This window comes from Medicago sativa, chromosome 8 (assembly GCF_051527215.1).
Source record: "Medicago sativa cultivar Bolivia chromosome 8, Bolivia_mono, whole genome shotgun sequence".
Taxonomy (NCBI): domain Eukaryota; kingdom Viridiplantae; phylum Streptophyta; class Magnoliopsida; order Fabales; family Fabaceae; genus Medicago; species Medicago sativa.
The window spans coordinates 29105850-29127852 of NC_140756.1; the positions used below are offsets into that span (position 1 = coordinate 29105850).

General features: G+C 30.7%; 2 protein-coding genes across 2 annotated transcripts; one reads left to right on the forward strand and one right to left on the reverse strand.

Moving 5' to 3' along the window:
• The first annotated feature begins 6460 nt into the window (after window positions 1-6460).
• LOC146898180 (nuclear transcription factor Y subunit A-1-like) lies at window positions 6461-10658 on the forward strand. Its single transcript, XM_085738515.1, has 7 exons — window positions 6461-6558; window positions 7145-7372; window positions 7837-7952; window positions 8023-8088; window positions 9372-9536; window positions 9887-10235; window positions 10327-10658. The coding sequence occupies exons 2-6, from the start codon at window positions 7162-7164 to the stop codon at window positions 10208-10210; spliced, it is 882 nt and encodes a 293-aa protein (XP_085594641.1). The 5' UTR covers window positions 6461-6558; window positions 7145-7161; the 3' UTR covers window positions 10211-10235; window positions 10327-10658.
• A 439-nt stretch (window positions 10659-11097) lies between these two features.
• On the reverse strand, window positions 11098-15719 carry LOC146898181 (carotenoid 9,10(9',10')-cleavage dioxygenase 1-like). Its single transcript, XM_085738516.1, has 16 exons — window positions 15452-15719; window positions 15286-15335; window positions 14754-15072; window positions 14487-14557; window positions 14232-14246; window positions 13984-14095; window positions 13805-13904; window positions 13645-13707; window positions 13376-13486; window positions 12963-13147; window positions 12715-12853; window positions 12447-12564; window positions 12243-12344; window positions 11841-12086; window positions 11631-11742; window positions 11098-11496 (listed from the first exon to the last, which is right to left on the reverse strand). Exons 2-16 carry the CDS (start codon window positions 15288-15290, stop codon window positions 11467-11469), a joined length of 1728 nt encoding a protein of 575 aa, XP_085594642.1. The 5' UTR covers window positions 15291-15335; window positions 15452-15719; the 3' UTR covers window positions 11098-11466.
• Between the last annotated feature and the right edge of the window lie 6284 nt (window positions 15720-22003).

A 22003-nucleotide genomic window follows, 5' to 3' on the forward strand; every position in this document is an offset into this window, starting at 1 on the left:
GGTATGTTCAAAATTAAATTCTCATTCTATTTTATTAGTTGTGTGATTTTAATATTTGACTCGTGAACAAGCGTTTAATTTTTAAATTTGAGTAACTTGGACTTAATTCCAAAGTTATATGATTAGACAATTTTATTTATTGCAAAAGTTCATATAAATCAGAATTTAGAGAATATGAATCTTTAAACATAATAAATTATGATATCTGTGAACTCGATGACACATAAACTAGAAATGATAAAATGATATTTTATCATATTTATTGATGACTGTGAATTTTGGAAAATAAAATTGATAAGCTTGATATGTTCAATTTTTATAACGAAAATTGAAATTTATAGAGTACTCAAGTCTAAGAACAAAAATTCTAATTAAGAATTTTTTGAAGAAAAGACAATCCAATTTGTCTTATTTTTGAACTTGAGTTTGTCTGGATTATATTTAGATTCTGGACTCCAAGAGAGTTGAACTCACTAATAGAGCCTATGAATGTGTATTCATTGGTTATGCTATAAATAGCGAAACATATAGGTTTTATGACCTAAATGTTAAAGTGATCATAGAATTAAAAGATGCTGATTTCTATGAAGTAAGTACCCCTTTAAATAAAGAATAGTGGGGGCATTAACGGAGGCGCTAGCGGGAACACGACATTAGTGGGGGAAAATTTATTTTCTTTTAAAAAAATATGAACTAGTGGGGGCACTATATCTGATCACATTCCAGTAATCAGAAATAGTTATGAAAACATCAAACGAGATGTTATAGAACCTCGAAGAGGTAAGAAAGCAAGAATTGCTAAAGAGTATGGACCTTATGGTTTATACATTGGAAGGAGATCCATTTAGCCTTAAAGAAGTTATATCCTCATTGGATGCTAAATTATGGCAAGAAACAATAAACGATGAAATGAATTCTCTAGAGTTTAACAAAACATGACACTTTGTTGACTTGTCTCATGGTTGCAAACTAATCGGTTGTATTTGGATTTTAGGAAAAAGAACTAAAACCTGATGGTACGGTTGATAAATACAAGGCTATCCTTGTAGTCAAAGGTTTTAGAAAAAGAGAAAAATATAGACTTCTTCGATACTCATTCACCAGTCATTAGAATCATATCCATAAGAGTACTAGTCCCTTTAGCCGTTGTTCATAACTCGATAATACTCCAAAAGGATGTGAAAGTTGCCTTTTTTATGGTGAACTAGAAGAAGAAATCTATATGAAACAACCTGAAAGTTTTGCGTGTCTTGGACAAGGAAAACAAGGTATGTAAGTTAGATAATTCTTTGTGAGGTCTATAATAAACTCCTAAGGAATGACATGAAAAATTTGACATTCTAATGTTATCGAATGAATATGAAGTGAATGAAACAAATAATATTTGCACGATCATATGTCTCTATGAAGACGACTTGCTCATATTTGATTTAAAGATTCATGTTATGAATTATGTGAAATCATTGTTTATTAACAGCATTGATAAGAAAGACCGATACAAAGTTGAAGTAATTCTTGGTTTCAAGATTACTAGATCAGAAAAGAGAATTTTTTTTGATGAATCTCACAAAGTTGAGAAGATCTTAAAGGAAATGTAATTATTTGACCGTAAACTTGCAATCATATATTATGATCCAAGTGTAAGAACACTTGAGATGGAGTTAGAAAAACAGAATATGCGAGCATCATTGGCAGTACTTAGGTATGCCACTGAATGTATTAGACCCGACATTATCGATGTCGTGAAACTTTTGTGCAAGTTTACTAGTAGACGGATGAGAAGCATTGTCATGCTATAGAAAGAGTCATGAGGTGCTTTAAGAAGACTATGACTCTAGGATTACTCCTGAGGAGTAACCTATTGTACTTAAATGGTACAAGATATAAAACAGAACATCTTCAGATGAGTATTTAGCGACCAGTGGCTACACATTGAGCATCACTGGGGGAGTTGTTTGTTAAGAGAAATGATATTGACTCAGTCCACTATGGAATGAATCTGAGATGAGAACACTAGAGAAAACTAGTGGAGAAGCAAGTTGATAATATGCTTTCTAGTTGAGAATCCTTAGTGGATAAAACCGTTTCCAGAAGTGTTAATTCATTGTGATAGTACTGCAACTATTAGAAAAATTGAGAATCGTTAGTACAATGGAAAGAGACGATAATTAAGGAACGAACACATAAAGGGTTAGAGAGCTAGCTACTCTCAAAGGGAACGGTTAAAGTAGATCATGCACGTATTGATAAAGAATTAGTCAATCCTTTGACGAAAGGAATTACTATAAAGAAAGTCCTAAACACATCCAGTAGGATGGGACTGATGCCCAAAGGTCACAAGTGATGGTAACCCGACCTACATGACTGGAGATCCCAAGAAATAGGTTCAATGGGTAATAACAAGTCATGTGTGATAGAACATGCTATGAGAAAATTAAGAAAACATGAATCCTGTAGCGACAGAAGGATGAGATAACAGAAACTCTTAATGAGATCTATACTCTATGTTGAGTGGAGTACATAGCTACAAGAGTACTCTTGATAGACTCACCTATACGAATGTGGAACTGAGGCCGGTTTCTATGGAATTCGGGGCAGAATACCTAGAACGTTCGTTACAACCGGGATAGACGTGCATGGCCATAAACGCACGGGATTTTAGAATACACCTTAGAAAAGGTTTGTGTGCGGATTCTATGTCTGAGATAGAGTTCAATGCTGTAAGCAACTCTTGTTAAATCAGAATATTATCTGCTATGCAAAGGTTCAAGTTGTTGGCGACACCTTTGTTTACTAGCAAATCTTATAGAGACGTTTTTTTTACGTTATTTCTGAAACCATTAGTTAAATTCAAGTGGGGGATTGTTGGAACACGTGTGGAAATTGAGTAAAAAGATTAAACACAAATTCCCATGTTGGGTAGAACTAGTGTTGTGTGAATTGAAAAAAGTGGTAGTCCCACATCGGATGGAACACACACATTAGTAGTGTTTATATAGTGGGGGTGTACCTCTAATAGGGGTACATAATTATGTGAACGAAGTAAGCACTAGAGAAAAAATATATATTGATATATATTTTATTATTTGGAAATGATAAATTAAATAATTAATTTAATCATTATTAGAAAGTGCTTTCTTAGTCCCCAAGTTTTGCTAAAATATTGTGGAACGCAATCTAGAATATTTTGGAACACAATCTGAAATATTTTGCTAGGCAATCTAATATATTTTAGTGCATGATCTGAAATATATTTTGGTGCATAATGTAAAATATTTTTGTACTCAATATAATATATTTTGGTACTCAATTGAGATATTTTTGTACTAGATCTAATATGTGAATTACTTAATCACAAAGTAATGTATTACTTGTTCCCAAAGTTTCTCACTTATTAGTTGTGAATTTTCTCTATAAATAGAGAGCTCACACAGTGCATTCAACACACCAAAGAGTTTCATTGAGTTATCGAGAACTTTTTCTCTCTTCTCCCTTTCTTGACTTGTGTTGACGAGTCTTTCTTCTCTTCATCTCTTTTTTCTGTCCCTTTGGATTTAAGAGTGTTCTTAAGACCATAGTCCCTTTTCGGTTTAAGGTCCCTTCGGAATTAAGAATGGTCTTAAAAACATAGTCCCTTCGATAATATAAGTCCCTTCGGAATAAAGAGTACTATTAAGATCATAGTCCCTTTTCGTAATAATAATGTCCCGTCGGAATTAAGAATGATCTTAACGGTATATAAATTATTTCAATAATTTTCTATTTGAGGATAAATGGTGGTATCACCATATTTGAGTGGTCGTAGTGCCATATTGATGTTTTGGAGAAATTAAAGTTAGAATGGTGATAACAACATATTTGAGTGGTCTCAGCACCATAACAGAGTGGTAACAATACCATATTAAAGTGGTTTCAGTATTAAAAGAATGATCTTGGTACCATATTGGAGGTGTAATTCTCGAACGGTTTTCTACAGTGCAGTAGTTAACCGCACAGTTGTAGCTGGACTTGTTTGATCCTGGAGGCGGCGTGGTTGATAGTCTGCCTTGCACAATTTTGGGTAGTGCCACGAAACGTTTTAAAGAGAGCGACCTGGTCGTGACTCAACCTAGTAACAACTTCGGTAGATAATAGAATTTGGAAATCCAAATACAACAGTTTGGAAATCCAAAAACAACAGTAGACTTTTTCCCCCTAATTTTCTAGTTATAAGCAAATTCAATTTTCTCATCTAAACTCTGTGCTAAATTAAATAAGGGTTAAATATGTTTTTGGTCCCTATAAAATTGCGACCTTCTAAGTTTAGTCCTTACTTAATTTTAAGCTTTTTTAATCCCTACAAAAAAAAATTTACTTATAATTTTAGTCCCTGCTAAAATAAATTTTGTTTAATTATCCTTAAACTCTTAAATTTTTTAACGATTCTTTTTATACAAGTTTAGAACACTATGAAAGGTTCATTTACTAAAATCTATAATTTTTTAACATGAAATAAATTAAATATGAATTTTTTAAAACGACAAAAGTTTAAGATATAAGTAACAAAAATATGGATGAAGAAATCAAATTTTTGCGATATTTTTTTCGGAGGACCTTTTAATAACGTTGTTAACACGCCTGTAAAAAATTGTCGAAAAACTTAAGAGTTTAAGCATAAATTAAACAAATTTGGATTGAGTGAGGACTAATATTGAGTGCAGAAATTTTTTGTAGGGATTAAAAATGCTATTAAAATTAAGTAAGGACCAAACTTACAAGGTCGTAATTTTGTAGGGACCAAAAACATAATTAACCCATTAAATAATCACAAGTGACAACCATCTGACAACCATCCTTTTGGCGCTATTCAAAATAAATAATCCTTTTGGCAGCCAAACCCCATTTTTTTAATAACCAAAACTCTTAGTTTATTTTTTCACTATAACATCGACTTTTCTTAATATTATATTTAGAAGCATTACACATACACAGCACAAGTGACATTAACCTAGTACTAATAGATTAAACATAGTTTTTTTTGAAAGAAATAGATTAAACATAGTTGTCGTTTCTTATTTAACTTAATTTTGAAAACAAAAGTCTTGCAAAAAAAATTGAAAACAAAAAGATGGTTAAACGAATTAAGCAACTACTATTAATTAATAATAACGGCGTAAAACTTACATCTAAGACAACTCATTGAGAATAAAAAAAGAATTTTAAAATATTACTATTATTTATTTATTCTTATCCATGTGATGCATTCGTCATACTCCATATATATTTTATGTTTGTACTAGGAAACACAAGGATAAGGATTGACAAACTTCTTAAACAATGTTTCTGTTGAGGTCATTCTAAAGTAAAGTAAAGTAAAGAAAATGAGATAAGAGGGACCATTTTTGTCAATACATCATTGTTCTTGCATTACACTCAATTAAATTAGGTAATTAAGGTTACATATTTATTTTATTTTGGTTTTCTCCGACAAGGACAAAGACCTTTGCGTGAAGTAGAAAATAATAAAATATATTTCTTGCATTTTCATTTTCTCAAAACAAAACAAAACCAACCAACTCAGATTCATACAAGTGATAGTGTGTATGAAAAACAAATAATATGAGCGAACGAAATACATAATATAAAACCAAGAGAAATTAGAATATTGAGATGATAAGGGATCTCTTTCATTTAACTAGGGATTATGAGTTCGAATTTAGTAATCATAATACAACAATATTGAATTATTTACCAAAAAAATACAACAATATTTAATCTTTTGAAGGAGAATTTTATCATCTATTACAATCATAGTTGGCTGAAAGAATTAGTCTTTGCAGTAGCACACAAAAATACTTGATTTGAAAAAAAAAATACATAATATAAGACTAAGATAGTATATAATTTTCATTATAAACTTTAATTTAATTTTTGTCAATTTTTTTTTATAAACTTTAATTAAAGTTGATAGTTCTCTTAAGAAATTTTACATATACAAACTTTACTTAGTTGTCAACAATACCTAAGTCAATTGACAAAGCTCATATTGTTAGGTCTAACACCTTTAAGATCAGTTGTGAGTGAATTTCAATAAGAAAATTGTTATTTGGACAACAATTTAGTTGTTCAACAACATATTTATATAGTGTATAGATACGATTTCGTTTTTATATTAGTTCTTTTTTTCTCTTTTCTTGAATCAAATCAACAATCATAAATAGTATTTTTTTTTTTTTATATATAGTTGTCAAATAAGTTGTAAATTTTGATTGTTCAAATATCATTTCTCAAACATAAAACTAATCTTTTGGAAAATGATTTAAAATGCTCAATAATGTCACTTAAATCATTACTAATAATTTTCTCATTTCCTAATTTTTTTTTAAATTTAAAATTTAACTTTTTATTAAATAAAATAATATAAAAATAATAATATTGATTCCTTGTTATTCTTATATTCTCTTCAATTCAAATTCAATGTAATGATGCTTCATTGTCTCTCCTAATAATAACATAGAAAGAGAGAGAAAGAGTCTGACCTCAATGCAACTCAGCTTCTGAAGACCAAACCTTCCAATAGTAAGTTCTTCTAAAGATTCTAACTTTATGCTTTTAAATCACCAAATCTATATTTTTGATTCAAATTTGACCACAATTTTGTAAAGGGTGTTTATCTGTTTGCATGTTTTTGTTTTCCTTTATGAAAAATGGTAATTTTCTTTTAAGTATGTATTTGGTTTGCAACAAGGTGATAGAAAAATAAAATTTGAGTTTTGAGTTTTCAGTCAAGTAAATGAAAAAGGGTTGTGTAGTAATCACTTTGTTTTCATACTTTGGTATTCAATTTCTAAGCTTAAGAACACAGAGCTTGGTCAAGCTCAAGTATTTTTGAGCTTATCTAAGTAAAAGCACGGATACGGACACGACACAGACACTGACACACGCAGACACCACTAATAATTTGAGGAAATCACATAATTCAATGTAATTATGTGTCGGTGTCGAACGCGACACATGTCCGACACCTAGACACGTCTAATCCCAGGAGTGTCCGTGCTTCAAGGGACTAAATGTTCAAAAAATTATTTAATTTTTTTACTTTTTTTTTAAAAATTTATTATGTTTTTGTGATTTGGAATTTGTTGTATCTTTGTTTGGTTGAAAGGAAAAAGCTGTGAAAGGATGCCAGGGAAACCAGAAACTGATGATTGGAGAATAAAACATAGTGAGCAGGTTCAGTTGCCATCTTCCATTTACTCTCATCATCAGCCTTGGTGGCTTGAAAATGGCTCCAAACCATATTCAACTGATCAGCTAAATAGTTCAATCATGAATGATGTCACACATTCAGAGCCTTTGGTTTCTCCTTCACTTTCTCTAACTGATAACTCAGGTGTCTGTATTTTTATGCCTCTTCAAACTTTCTTGTTTATAGTGTATTTTTGTTATTACTTCCTTTTGCTTACACATCTTAGCCAGCATGCTTGTGTTATTTGTAGTAATTTATATGTTTTGATATATTAAGTGACATAATTTTAGGCCATTTGCAATTTGGTATCTAGATTTGTCAAACCAATTGGACTTTTTCATGGAAACGAACATATAAGCATTTTACCCCCTTATTTACTATTATTGTTCATAATCAAGGGAAACTTATAGACAACTCAAGTAACTTTTTGAAGGAAATTTCACTCAATAATATTCTAGTTGTGTTCAAAGTGAGAGAATTGTGTCTTCAATGGTGAATTTTGAATGATAGATTGAGAATTCTTAAGCACAAATTAAATGTGTCTCTTTACATGTATTAGCATTGTCTATGCACATAATATTCATAAAAAAATGTCTTATTGGTCTCAGGTGGGGACGTTGCCAAGGAGCACCGAAACATCAAACATGCCCTGTCCTCAACCTCATTTACCATGGACAAACACCTTGGTCCAAATTCGCAGATGGAACTTGTTGGTCATTCAATTGTAAGATCTTTATCATTACATTTTTCCAAGATATGTACACATGGTGAACTTTTGTCATATCTGGTTACAGGTTTTAACATCTTATTCAAATGCACAATTCGGTCAAATCTTGAATGCTTATGGACAACAAGCTATGGTATGCTATTAAAAAATACTGCTATGTCGATGTGATTGAAAATCAAACTTACTTAATCTAGTCTCTTTTTTAATCTGTAGACTGGAACTTACCTTCTTTTTATTCATTGGAAAGATAATTTGTTTAGTTCTTGTGTTTGGTGTCTAGGATAGATATTGTGTGCACCTATATCTGTGCATGATAGCCTTATTCACAACATAAAATACAATCAGCATATTCATTTATTCCTTGCAAGGACATGGCATATTAATATTTATAATTATTACAAATACTATCAGCAAATATGTTTGAAAAAAAAACTTACAAATATGTTGTAATGATAAAATAGTTCATAAAGTGAATATGAGTGTAATCTATGAAGCCAAGATAGTTCAGAGATAGAAGAGTATCGGTGTCCGGCACATATTCAATATTGATACACATACGTACCGAAAAAATATCCGATAAAAAATTAAATTACTTTTAAAGATACTTTCACCGATATTTCTCGGATAAATTTTTTGCACTTCTTACCAACTAAAGAAACAATTGTCATCTAGATATGAATCATGATTCGTGTTTGATATGTCTTACTAACTAAAAACAGACAATTGTATGTTTTTTCTGACCGATTCATAGTATAAGAATATGTGCTGATATAGGTAGGGAGAAAATATGCAGCTATGCATACTTGTTATGATCGCACTTTAAAAAAAATTGTAATCATCATATATTGACTACTGATAGTATTTGTTTATAAGTGAGCAATAAACAATGTGAATGTCTGTACAATCATTATGTATCTGTACTCGACTATGTATCGGGTTTCTTTGTGTGTAGTATGTATTCTTATTTTGGTAATAAAAAATTATTGTGTTGATTGATTGCATGTTCTTAATTGTGTGTAGATTAATGTTAATAGTAATATTTGTAGTTAGTTTTTCGGACTATAATTTATATATATTTATGTATACTTTTTAGTTTTATGAACTAAACTATTGAGAATATATGACTTGTCACTCATTCAATTTGAAGTGATTTGACCATGTTAGTACTTGGTAATCGTAACAATAAGCTTGAATGTATCTTCAGCTGCAAGTCTTGGCTCTCTTGTTTCCCTCGTTACCTTGTTTCCCTCTCTATGGACTTTTGCATTTAAATTTAAATTAAACCTCTCTTTATCTTCCTTTTTTCGTCCAAGACAATTTTTATTTTTGTAGGCCTATCAGTCTTTTAACATTCTTAGTTAATACTGCTCTGTTGCTAATTTACTCGAGTCCTAACAGCTATTGGCATTATGCTAGATGAATCCTCAGCTATACCAAATGCATCATGCTAGAATGCTTTTGCCGCTTAAAATGGAAGAGGAACCTGTGTATGTCAATGCAAAGCAGTATCATGGTATTTTGAGACGAAGACAGTCACGTGCTAAGGCTGAACTTGAAAAGAAAGTTATTAAAGTTAGAAAGGTATGACTGATATCTACCTTATAGCATTATCATTGATATGATGAAAAAATGGATGTAAAATTAAAATTCACTGTGTTTTATACTTGACTATCATATTTGTGCATCTGTTGGTATCCAAAACCTACTTTTCTAAAAGATTAAGCAGTTTGGAAAAGGCACCTCAAGAGTTTTTATTAAGAAATATGTAAAATATATCCCTTAGGAATGGTTTCTATATTTTACCATTTATCATTATTAGTTTTCTTATTTAATGAAGATTGGGACTCTAGTACTAGTATAAATATGTATTACTACTTTTCCATTTGTGTAGAATTAATCATAGTCACAGTTGTATCATTCATTTCTAACAGCCATATCTTCATGAATCCCGTCACCAACATGCTTTGAGAAGGGCAAGGGGAAATGGCGGTCGTTTTCTCAATACAAAGAAGCTCGAACACAACGATTCTAATGCCGCTCTAGAAAAAGGCAACAATACTGGTGCAACATCGGGTACCAACAATGAGAATCAAGGCTCATCTAATGTGTCGCAGCACATGCACAAAATGCAGGGTTTCAACATCAGTTACCATGATGGAAATGGCTTTACAGCACTATGTCATTCACAGGCAAATGGAAAACAAGAGGGTGACTTCTTTGGTAAAAAGATTGAATCAAATGGTGCTATTAAATGACCCTCCCTCAACCATACCGCAACAGGTATAAATTATAAACTTGATACTAGAAAATAGTAATTATTTTCGTCTACTCCATATGCTGACAATTCTTACATGTCTTACATATATTACAGGTGAAGATGAAGGGCTTTGCCTCATCCAACTCATGATGCTGTATATCAATGGCAACTCATTCTTGGCTAAGTTAGTTACAGTGGTGAAACCAGTGGCATGGTACACGTCATGCCTCGTTCGTTCTCCCCTTACTTGTGTTTCTCTTTACATTCCATTTGCAAAATGAGTGAGACAAATAAAAGAAAAAATCACTTTGGTTTGTGAACTTTACAACTAGAATCACTTGTGTACTCATATATACTCTCAAAATCTTAAAGCTTTGTTTTATCCTATCTATCCTTCCTTCCACACATTATCTTTGAATGGAAAGTAAGACTTGTTCCATATGAAATTGTTGACCTATTGTTGTTTATGGTGTGTGCGTGCCCTTCATATTTGAGCTCCACCCTAGTGGTGAACATGATAATTGTGCAAAACCACCCTCTCGGTAGGTGAACTTCATAAAAAATCGATTTCAATAACTTTTCACGATGCTCGATGATGTCCGAACTTGATAGCCCAGCCTTACACGGAACATATCCCCCCAATGTTTTTAAAACACCACACATGTGTTCGCAAATAAAAAATTTGTGCTTTTGTTTGCAAATACATGAAAATGACTTTGAAGAGTGGTGGCTAAACCCAACAGAAGAGACCAAATGCCCCGTAATACGAGATCCTCAAAATCTCACCAAGATACAATGAACTAAGTAAAGAACAATAATATTATCTAATGGAGTAACCACTAACTAATGTTACCATTCTTGATAAAAATCACTAATAAGAGAATATAATAGAGAAAAGTAAAATGTAAATTATTATATATGAATAATGAGAGAATGAATTACATCAAGAGTACATAGGATTTATATAGCCAATGAGAATAGCGACTAACTAGTGTAACTAACTCCTTCAAAAAAAAAAAAAAAATTAGTGTAACTAACTAACCAGTATAACTTTGGTAAAAAAAAAACTAATCAGTGTAAATAACTTTTACATCTAAAAACTTTCTCCCCCATACGATGTTATCTACTCGAGTAACCATTTCTCAAATAATAGAATAATGAGAACTTTATTCTTTTATCAAATATTCAAAAAATATCCTACAAAGATGTGTAAACAGATCGACGCAGTGTTGTACGGTGAAGCTGTCAACAAAATTATAGTTTGGCTTGTTCTTGCAGTTGGTCCTGTGAAGAGAGTCATGAAGAAATAATGAACAGAATGCACATGAACAAAAAGGAAAGGGGGTAAAACAAAATGAGCATAGGAAATAGAGAGGAAGAAATGCAATTAGAAATAAGAAATATGAAGAAACACAAACCTCTGTCATAAAGAAAGCATGGAAACCATATGGAACTCTTTGAGGCAATTCTACAACTGCAACTGGATCTGCTGACATTGTTCTTGCATCTATGACGTGCACAAACGATTTCCTGTAGTAGTATAGCTTAAACTCACTCCATATTGAAAAAAAATCTCAAAAAACTAAAACTAAATCATGTCATAGTCAGAAATATAGAGAATTAGGTACCTAGTATTCTCATCATGTACAAAAAAGATCAAGTATCCATCGTCTTCTTCAGAATCGGTTCCAGGGACGCGTGGGACATAAATAGGATCAGAGCAAAACGTTCCTTGTCCCAAGTCATAGATACCATGAACATTTCCACCAACTTCAAGCTTTGTTTTGCCAAAATCAGGTTTGGCACTCAAATCAAATTTAACAATCCCAGTTGTAATGCTGTCCAATATGGTTCCATATACATACTTCTGTTTCCTGATGAAATGAATATAATAAAGTACATGTTATGGACTTCTGGTAGACATGCATAAACATGTTACTTTTCTGACTCCATCTTAAAACGCAATTAGAAAAGCGCATATCAGTGTTGTCAATCGCAGATTGCGCAAAATAGCGGCTGGTTTAAATTACCTGCCGGTGTATCTTTCATTCACCCTAGGAAAATCTATAGAAAATGCTGATAGTTTCTTTTGAGAAGCTTTACCGGTTTTCATGTTAAACCTCATTTCATACCTGGAAAGATTTCATTCAAATTATTCAATACATGTAGACATAGAATGACATCTAGTAAAATTAGCTACATAATAAATTACAAATAAGAACAATTCTTTTTACAATTCATTTGAGAAACTTTCAAGCTTATCCTTGACATCCTCGCTGACCATGTCCAAGTCTAGATTCTTCAGTCGGCACGTGATCAAAACAACTTCATCCTCCTCCTCCCAAGCATTAGCTAGTGAAAAAAAATTCATATAAAAGGTTACAATTAACGAGTCAATCAGATTAAATGAATTTAAAGCACAAATAATACACTGCTCCTATTCTATCTTGCATCAATATTCATCATATTATATTAAGAGGAACTAAAAGCAAATAAACACACCATTATGGAATATGAAGCAATTTGGCAATTCAAACCATCTTATGAGCTTATCATCTTTAGCATATCGAGGTAGGACACCAAAACGAGCTTTCTTGGTTGAATCAAAAGAGAATATGAGTTTATTATTCTTCACCATTTCCTGCAAAGTGGAATGATTAACAATTCAAGATCCATTTGATTTCCACCAAGCGATATGATTAACAAATTAATCTTTAGTCAGATTACATTAACAGAAAAACTTGCCATACCTTTGGCCTAAAGTACACAGGAAGATCCATAAATATTGCGTAATTTTCGGTTATGGCAAAATCATGCACCATGATGGGATCTGATATTGTAATTGGAACAGGATCATGCATATAACCATCTTTTGAAATTACTCTGTATGTGATATATGGCGGTGTTTGTGCATATCCAAATGTAAACATTTCCCCTGCACACAAGATATTTATTTGCTCGAATAAGAACAAGTATGAAGCACATACACCACTAATAGTTTAAGAAAATGAAAGTAATTGAATATAACATGTGTCAATGTTGATGTCAGACACTGACATATGTCGAAAACTAGACATGACATCAACCTGAAGTGTCGGAGCTACATATGACTATTCCATTAAATCAGTCAACTTAATCACTTATGTGAAGATGATGGATTTACCAGTATAAGGATCAATTTTTGGATGAGAAGTGAAATAATGGTCCAATCTCTTGTCATAATCTAGTATACCAAGTGTATGCAAATTACCATCTTCAAAAACTTTAATAGCATCTGCAAAATTTAAGATAACAACACTTGAGTTGTATAGCAGAAGTGGTAAACACACACTGCAAAATTTAGTATACACATGAATCTGATGAATCTTTTTAACCACTTTGTTCTATTTAGTCCACGGCATTTCAGATATAACAGAAACGAAAAGTACTAACATGGTTTGTCTCGTTCTGAGAGCGCTAGAAGCTTCCCATTGTGATATACAAGACCTGTATTAGCTGAAATTGGACATACATTATTAAGAAACATTATGAAACACTATTTGATTGTACTGAAAAAAGTGCAGAATGTAAAAAGGTACATTGCATAATTTACCTGTTCCAGTTCCATAAGAAACATCTAGTATTTTCAATTTTTCTCTCAACGTTTGTATGGTAACCATTAAAAGTCCAAGTAGACCCTTGACATCTCCAATCTGAAAAGGACATACAAGAAGTATCATATCATTAGTATATTCTTCACTAAGCTTCTATATTTTTCACTTTCTTTTATACCTTCATAAATTTACAGCCTCCAAAGTATTCTTCTTGTTTAAGGCGAGAAGTTCTCACGAAATGAGAAACATATGTTGCTTTTCCATCTTTGATGCGCAAACCATGAATCATTCTGCAATTCATTGATACCAAATGCAACCTTCTGTTAATATCTTTTTTAACAGTAAAAGGTATTCGTTATTAGGTTTTTATATCGTGCCTAATCAAGCATCAAATATATATTTGATTAAAGGAAGAGAATCGCGCACCCATCTCCATCAAACCTGCAGAAATAGAAATGGAAAGCATGATATGAGTCCAGATAAACTTAAATACCAAACCTTCCTAAAAGTAACTATATGTAAATGAAAATCAATATACTGAGAAGCAATACATATGGATCAAATTGAAAAGCAATATAATAAAAATAAATATACACCTAGATCTGTGCAAGTTCTCATGTTATGCTGTTGAATTGAAACCATATAACTATACAAGGAAAAAAAGACAAGACAAAAGTTTACCAATGATATCCAGCGACGGGAGAAAACTTTGGATTAGGTCCCACCCTGACAAACTCTCCATTCAAGCAATCCTGCAATAGACTTCAAATGGTTAGTGATGAGTGATAGGACCTGATATTGTTCTAATGCCAGATTGTATTACAGGTAAACATTAATCTGATTCAAAAGAATAAAGATAGAATAAACACAAAACCGTGATTAATGAGTTGCGACACGTTATATATTCATTAACAATCTAACATCAAAACAACCACTTATGTCACTAACCGGAAGGTGTCCTTTAACAGGAAGATCCTTAATAGGAGGTGTCTCATCTTTGACAGGTGCAAAATTACCAGCAATCCAGTGATGACAAAGTGAAGAATCATAAAAGAACTTCACAACAAGCTTCTCCAACAAATCAACAGCTTTTGAACTGAAACATTTTATTGGTTTTGGTTCAACCTTCACAATCCCTCTTCTGAGTGAAAATGATTTGATCTTTGCACAAATAGGTTTGTGAGAATTGATAGTAGTAGTGCTAAACTTGAAGACTTGTGTACCACGGTAACTTCTCAAGGTGGTTAACCTGCTACTGCTTATGTTACTGCATGTCAAAATAAACTTACTTTATTTACATTTTAGTCCATTAAACTCTCGGTGTACACATATGCATTCGATCGCAACTTATCATATAGATATTAGTATATTTTATGTAATAATAAAGTAGAGTGACATAATAGTAAGATATGACTAAATGTATGTGTAAAAGTTTTTGTTCACTGACGGAGGATATGAATTAAATTCCAAGCAAAATTACCTCATGAGTCTGTTATCGTAATTTCCAATTTTATATTTGGCCTTGTTTACCTACAAATTCATGTAAAAACATAATAGGATTAAATTGAAATAAGATAAAGTAGAGGAGCTAGTAACTTGAAATGAAAAATTTAGATATAGTAAAAGACAAATGAAAATAATTTTACCTATAATAGAATATTAGAAGAAACAAAACAGTGGAAAAGATCTAATTAATCTTGGAATAAAATAATACTATATGAAAATATTGATATTGATAAAGTACATTGCATGGTTTGCATCACTTTATGAAGATGCAAATGTTTGCTTGTTCTTTATCAATTTATATAGATCTTGGTTGATAGAGATAAGCAATTTGATATTTGATGATTTGATTTGAAGTCAAATACTTATTTTGGGGATTGAAGTCAGTGTCGTTTAATGCCTAGCTGGTCTATCTTCAACACCGGCAACTTGGGCATTTAATAATAATTTTGGAACTATTTGTCAGCTTAAAACCTACTCCCTCGGTCCTATATCTAACTACCCATTTGACTTTGTTTTTGTCTCTAAATCTAAACCCCTTTTCAAATTATTAGATGCATTTATTATTTTTTCCCTAAACATACCCCTAATTAATACTACTACTAACTTGTTTTAAAATTTAAAAAGTCAAATTTAATACATATACAAACAAAGGACAATATGGTAATATTAACACACAAAACAGACATAATAATTACATTGTCAGATTTTCTTAAGAAATGTGAAAAAAGCAAAGGGAGGTTACGTTAAGGGACGGAGGGATTAATTCTTTAGACATTTTTTTTTTTTACAAATAAGTCAATTATTAGGGAATGAAAGAAGTATAATCTATGAAGTTCAGATACTCTAAAATGGAGATGTATCCGTATTGGATATATATCAAATATCGATACTTCACGGATATATTTGCGAATACGTACCTACAGAGTATTGGAATCAATTATTTTAATTTAAAATATATATTTTATCAAATACTTATAAGATACTCGACAGAGACACATAGATACTTCACATAGACGTATCTTGGAAAAAAATGAAGAGTAAAAAAGTGAGATTGTGTTGTGAAAATTCAATGGAGATTTATATGATTAAATTTAAGATATTAATCACTATAACTATTTTTCGATTAACAAATTAAAAATTATGTTTTTTGTGGATGAAAGTAACGAGAGAGACAAAGGAGATTCAATCAATCTAACATTAAACAAATTTTGTTTTGAGTTTTTTTATTGATGCATTTGTTGATATCATAACATATGAATAAAAATAGAACATGATTTATATGAAAGCTTTAAATTTTTTATTTTGATCACATGTATTATTTTTTAAAATTTTTGACTTTTATGATTACATAGTATTGAAGAGTAATCGATGCCTTTTTTTTCAAATATTTTACATGCTTATAAATTTTAGTATAAATATTTTATTAACGCATCTTAGCCGTGTCGTATCCTGAATTTTAAAAATTTCGTGGATCCGCGTACTTATATCGTATCGTACCCACACCCGTACTACGTATCCGGGCTTCATAGACTATAATATATCAACAAATATTTTGGTTTGGGTATCCCGTTGAACCAAACTAACTCAGCCTATATTTCATTTGAATCTGTTTAACTTAAGATCTGACCCGGATCAACTTGTTCAATTCTAAATTTGTTAGGTTTGGGTAGCAGGTTTATGATTCTGAAATTGATTACATGTGAACCTGATCTGTTAATAAAAAAGTGACTTTAAGACTATTATATGTTGATTTGAAAGTGTTTTTGGATAGATTTAGCGGAAGCACACTTCCAATGTGTATTTTGATAGATTTGAACGTATAAGAGATGGATTGAGAAGCCACACCAATAATCTCATGAATGAATCCAATGATCTAAGTCAAATCAACTCGCTCATCACTGGATTGGATTGGGGTTTAATGGAAAAAAATATGAGTTTTTTTACTCAACCTAAACTTGGTCAAAATTGATCGAACCTAACTTATGAACATGTATGAATAGATCACAATGATAGATCTTTTTTTTATAGGACATGTTAAGGATTCCACAAATAACGAGTATATTTATTGAAAAACCAGGGTCGAAAAATCAGATAAGAATAAGACACGCATTGGTAAAAGTATATTTTGACTAATGTTATAAGGAAGATATATGACAGAAAGGAATAGGTTGCAGCAAACAGCTACTCCCTCTAATCTCAAAAGTGAATAAAAATAACTAAACTCACATTGATTAAATGTTAATTAACCTTAAATTAGTTGAAAGTTACTATTATTCTAGATCATTAAACATGAGTTTTTATTTTATTTTATGGAGAACATGAAATTTTGTTACTTGTATTTAAAACCTAAACTGTAGTGGTATATCAATTTATAGTGATTTTTGAATACACAATTGATCTCCTGAAGGCTATCTAGAATAGAATTTAATTTTTAAAAATATTTGATTCCTTCTAGAATATTTCCACTCAAAATATCAACTATCAAGTAAGAAGTTTGAAAAAATGAGCCGGTATGAAGACAATTTTATATTTTTGGGAAAAGACAATTTGTATTATTGCTGACAGAAGTTGGACATTGTTGACGATGATTTTTTTATCAAAATAAAAATTTATGAAAATCAAAATGATTGTGAATTCTCTTAATAAGTTGGCAACTTCAATTACAACTCTGAAATGGCTGAAAATAAAGAAAAGTTTAAAATAGGGGAAATAAATTGAAAAGAAATTAAAATGATAAGATGGACATAAAACTCCATAGAATTTAAGACAAGAACAAAAATGATTGAATTAAAATAGTTGGGAACTGATTTGGATTCTATCCTCTTTCTTTAATTATCCATTTTTTTTAAGGAATCTTTAATTATCCTTATCAATTGTGCATTGATTTGTTGGTCCGTTTATGGTTAGAATGATTAGACTTTAGAGTACAAATTTCAACATATGTTGGTTTTCCTATTTTGGTAAAATCTTGATTTTATTAGTCTCTATTTTTGATTGCACGATTATGGTATCTCAATTAAAATTTGTCCAATTCATGATTAGGTATGGCAATGAGGCAGGGTGGGGACGGATTTTACCTTCTCCGTCCCCATACCTTACTCTTATATACTTATCCGTTACTCTATCCATATCCAGCGGGGGTGAGAAATCGAATTTCATCCCCGTCCCCGACGGGTTTCGGGTATCCCTGCCCCATCCCATCCCTGTAGTGGATAATTTTTTTTAATAAAAATAAAAGTAATTTTTAGTACCGAGTGCAATGTTGTAATGCATTATCCAATAGAGAGAAGTTGATCATCGATGACTATGGTGAAGGAGAAGAAAAAGGCTGAGATTGTGAGATATGTAAGGAGAAAAGAGAAAATTGTGATAAGTGACTGTCATCTGAAAGACCGAGACTCTGACTGTGTGAGTGAAATGATTTAGGGTTTTAGTTTCTATTTATATAAAATGGATAATAAATTTATTTTCTACATTCGGGACGGGTTTGAGTATGGGTTTGGGGTGGGTACCTATATCCCTGTTACCCGCCACGTATTCGTGTTTTAAAATCGGGGAAAACCCAAACTCATACCCAAACCCAGTCAAAGCAGAGAAACCCCGTTAAATTGGGTTTGGTACGAGCGTATACCCGCGAATATGAGTTTTGTTGTCATGCCTACTCATGATTTTTACCTTCTAATTTCATGAAGCGACAATATATGATTTAACATGAAAACAAATGGCTTAATCGCTAAGTTTTAAAAAATAGAGTGATAAATTAAGTTTTGATCAAGCATATGGTGTCAAAAGAAGTTCACTGCAATGATATAAGAGGTTAGCATTGAACAATTTATTGTCGTGTCATCAAATTGAAAGGTCAAAATCATAGATTGGGCAAACAAATTGAAAATTAGGATCAAAATTGCATGCAATTAAAATGAGGAATGATATTTGTACCATTTGGACAATATTTTCTTCCTTCTTCTTTTGGACAAAAACAATAGAGAGAGAGAGTAATTTCTTGTAACCTTTTTGTATTACGCATTTCATAATAGTGAATTGCTAGTTTCTCTCTCCCCAAGATGTTGGATAAATTTGTACGAGTTAAGTAAACAAATATTAGTGTGCTGTTTCTCTCCTTTTTCTTATCTTTGTTGTTTTGGTTATGCTTGTGGTATTGCTTACACTTATGTCTCTTTGTTGTTGTTGTTGTTTGAGACTTCTTTATCATTTGATTACTACTTCCATTGATCCACACATCTAATTTCTACAAGGGTTCTTATTGGAAGACTACAATAAAAAAAAGGTTTTACTATCATCTTTTTTTTTTTTTTTTGAGGGAAGGTTTTACTATCATCTATTATTTATTCTTTGAGAAGTGTTATTTAAACAACCAATTTGGTAACAATTTATTTGACAACTACTCCCTCCGGTTACTATTATAAGCAAAACTCCACTTTGTAGATATATTGAATAATTAATGTATTTTGGGATAAAGAAAATGAATATTTTTTCCAATAAAGTTTTGTGTTGAAAAGAACAATTTTTATATTTTTAAGAGTTGATTTCACAACTTAAAATACATTATTACTCTAATTGATTTTTTAACAAATATCTTTAGTATTTTTCCTTTCTTAAAAAAAATTAAGTGCAGGTTTTATTTTTCATTATTAAATTTGAATAAGAGCTGCTTTATTAATAGTTGGACACTTGGACTCGAGTGTTAAATAATAAACTTATTGAATAAGGTTATGTTTTTAGCAAATAGGAATTTTCTTTTGTGTGTAAATCATCAAATAGGGATTTGAGTCAAAATAAAAAAGCAAATAGGGAATTGTATCACATCCTCAAAATCTCTCTCTCTCTCTCTCTCTCTCTCTCTCTCTCTCTCTCTCTCTCTCTCTCTCTCTCTCTCTCTCTCTCTCTTATTTGTGAGTAAATTTCCTCAATTGAAGAAAAAAAGAGTAAATAATATGGAGATCTTGACCATTGATCTCTATATTTTAATGGTTAGAATTGTTGGGTCACGAGGAAAATTTGTGGAACAATAATATTTGGGCAGAGCAACTATAAAAGTGATAGAAACACAACATTTTAACCCAATACTAAGATAGTGGCTCTTCTCACATATAAAGTATTCAACCTACACTTTTCTACAGAAATGTGGAACTTCAAATTCATGATTATTACACAACAATGTGGGACATCTTGGAATGAGAATGAGTATGAAGCTTTGTATCATAAATATTTTTTTTTAAAATAAAATTTTGATTATATATAAACAATTTTTTTCTAATTTATAATAAGAGCTGCTTTAATAATATTAATTAAAATTTAAAAATTATATTTCGTTTTTTATTACGTGACCGCTTCCATGTTAATATTTGTAATTTTTTACCTTTGCAAAATTAACTTCTTTTTTTATCTATCAAAAATATCTCAACAAACTATGTTTTAATTGTTAATCACTTTTTTATCTTTTAAGAATATTGTATTCAAATTTTAACTACAAAATAATTTGATTCAATATGTTTAATGTTTATATTTTTTAAATATTATTTAATTATTTAATTTGTTTATTATGAACATGTACTTCATTAACGCATTAACCATTTTTATTAAAAAAAATGATGTTTTATATAGTATAAATATTTCTACACGAATTCCACGTCTTAACTATCATTATAAAATGTGTATAGAGATATTATTTCTTCTACATATGTGTCTATTAATTTAAAATGCTCAAAATATCAATTTATTTTATCTGTGTGTACTGGTTAGGCTATCCATTTTGTGTCAACGGTTTATTTTATTTGTAGATATCATGCATATAAATTTTTTGGCATCCCTAATTACCGATAATATTACATTATTTTTTTCCCTTCATAAGTCTATCATTACTAATATATTCTTTTGATCTTTTTATTTATTTATATACTTTGTGTTCTTTTTTAACAATTAATTGCAAAAATTTGTCATTCAGAAAATCCTTTATTTTAAGAACAAAGCTTAGATGTATTTTCTTTACATGTTTTTGGTATGGTTCTTCACATGATTAAAATTCATTTTTTGTGGTTATAACAAACTTTAAAAAAATTGTGGATATGAGAAATCATAGGTTGTTGTGAGTATTTTATGTGAAGTATCATACGAAAATTGTATCTTTATTTAAATTCTAGCAAAAAACTTAGGTTCATTTTCTTAGGTGTTTTTCATATGGTCCTAAATAAACTACTCATGGAAAATGTACTTTTAATTAGCTAACAATCATATGAAAAACGCATAAATAAATTCACATGAGTTTTATCCTTATTTCAAACTATTTATTTGTTTCTTGGTCTTCACCTTCTTTAAATTATATTTCATTTAGCATAGATTTTGTCAAATTTAATAGATAATTCATTCATTTTTTAAATATTAAATTAATAGAGAAAGTTTTAGATGGTTACTTGATTAAATTATTTATTTTAATCAATTTTATATATTTATAAGGAAGTGATTTTTTTTGCCTACATGTGCTCATTATTTTCATTCTAAACACGCATTTTTGATAATTTTTCAACTTAGATAACTAGGATTTAGTTATTTTATACTTTAAGTAGCTTTTGTGAAAGAAAAAACAAACTTGATATCCGGCCCAATGAACGACTAATCCAAGTGGTCCAATACCACAGTCCATTTGCAGGACCCCGTTTAAATCCATATTTTAG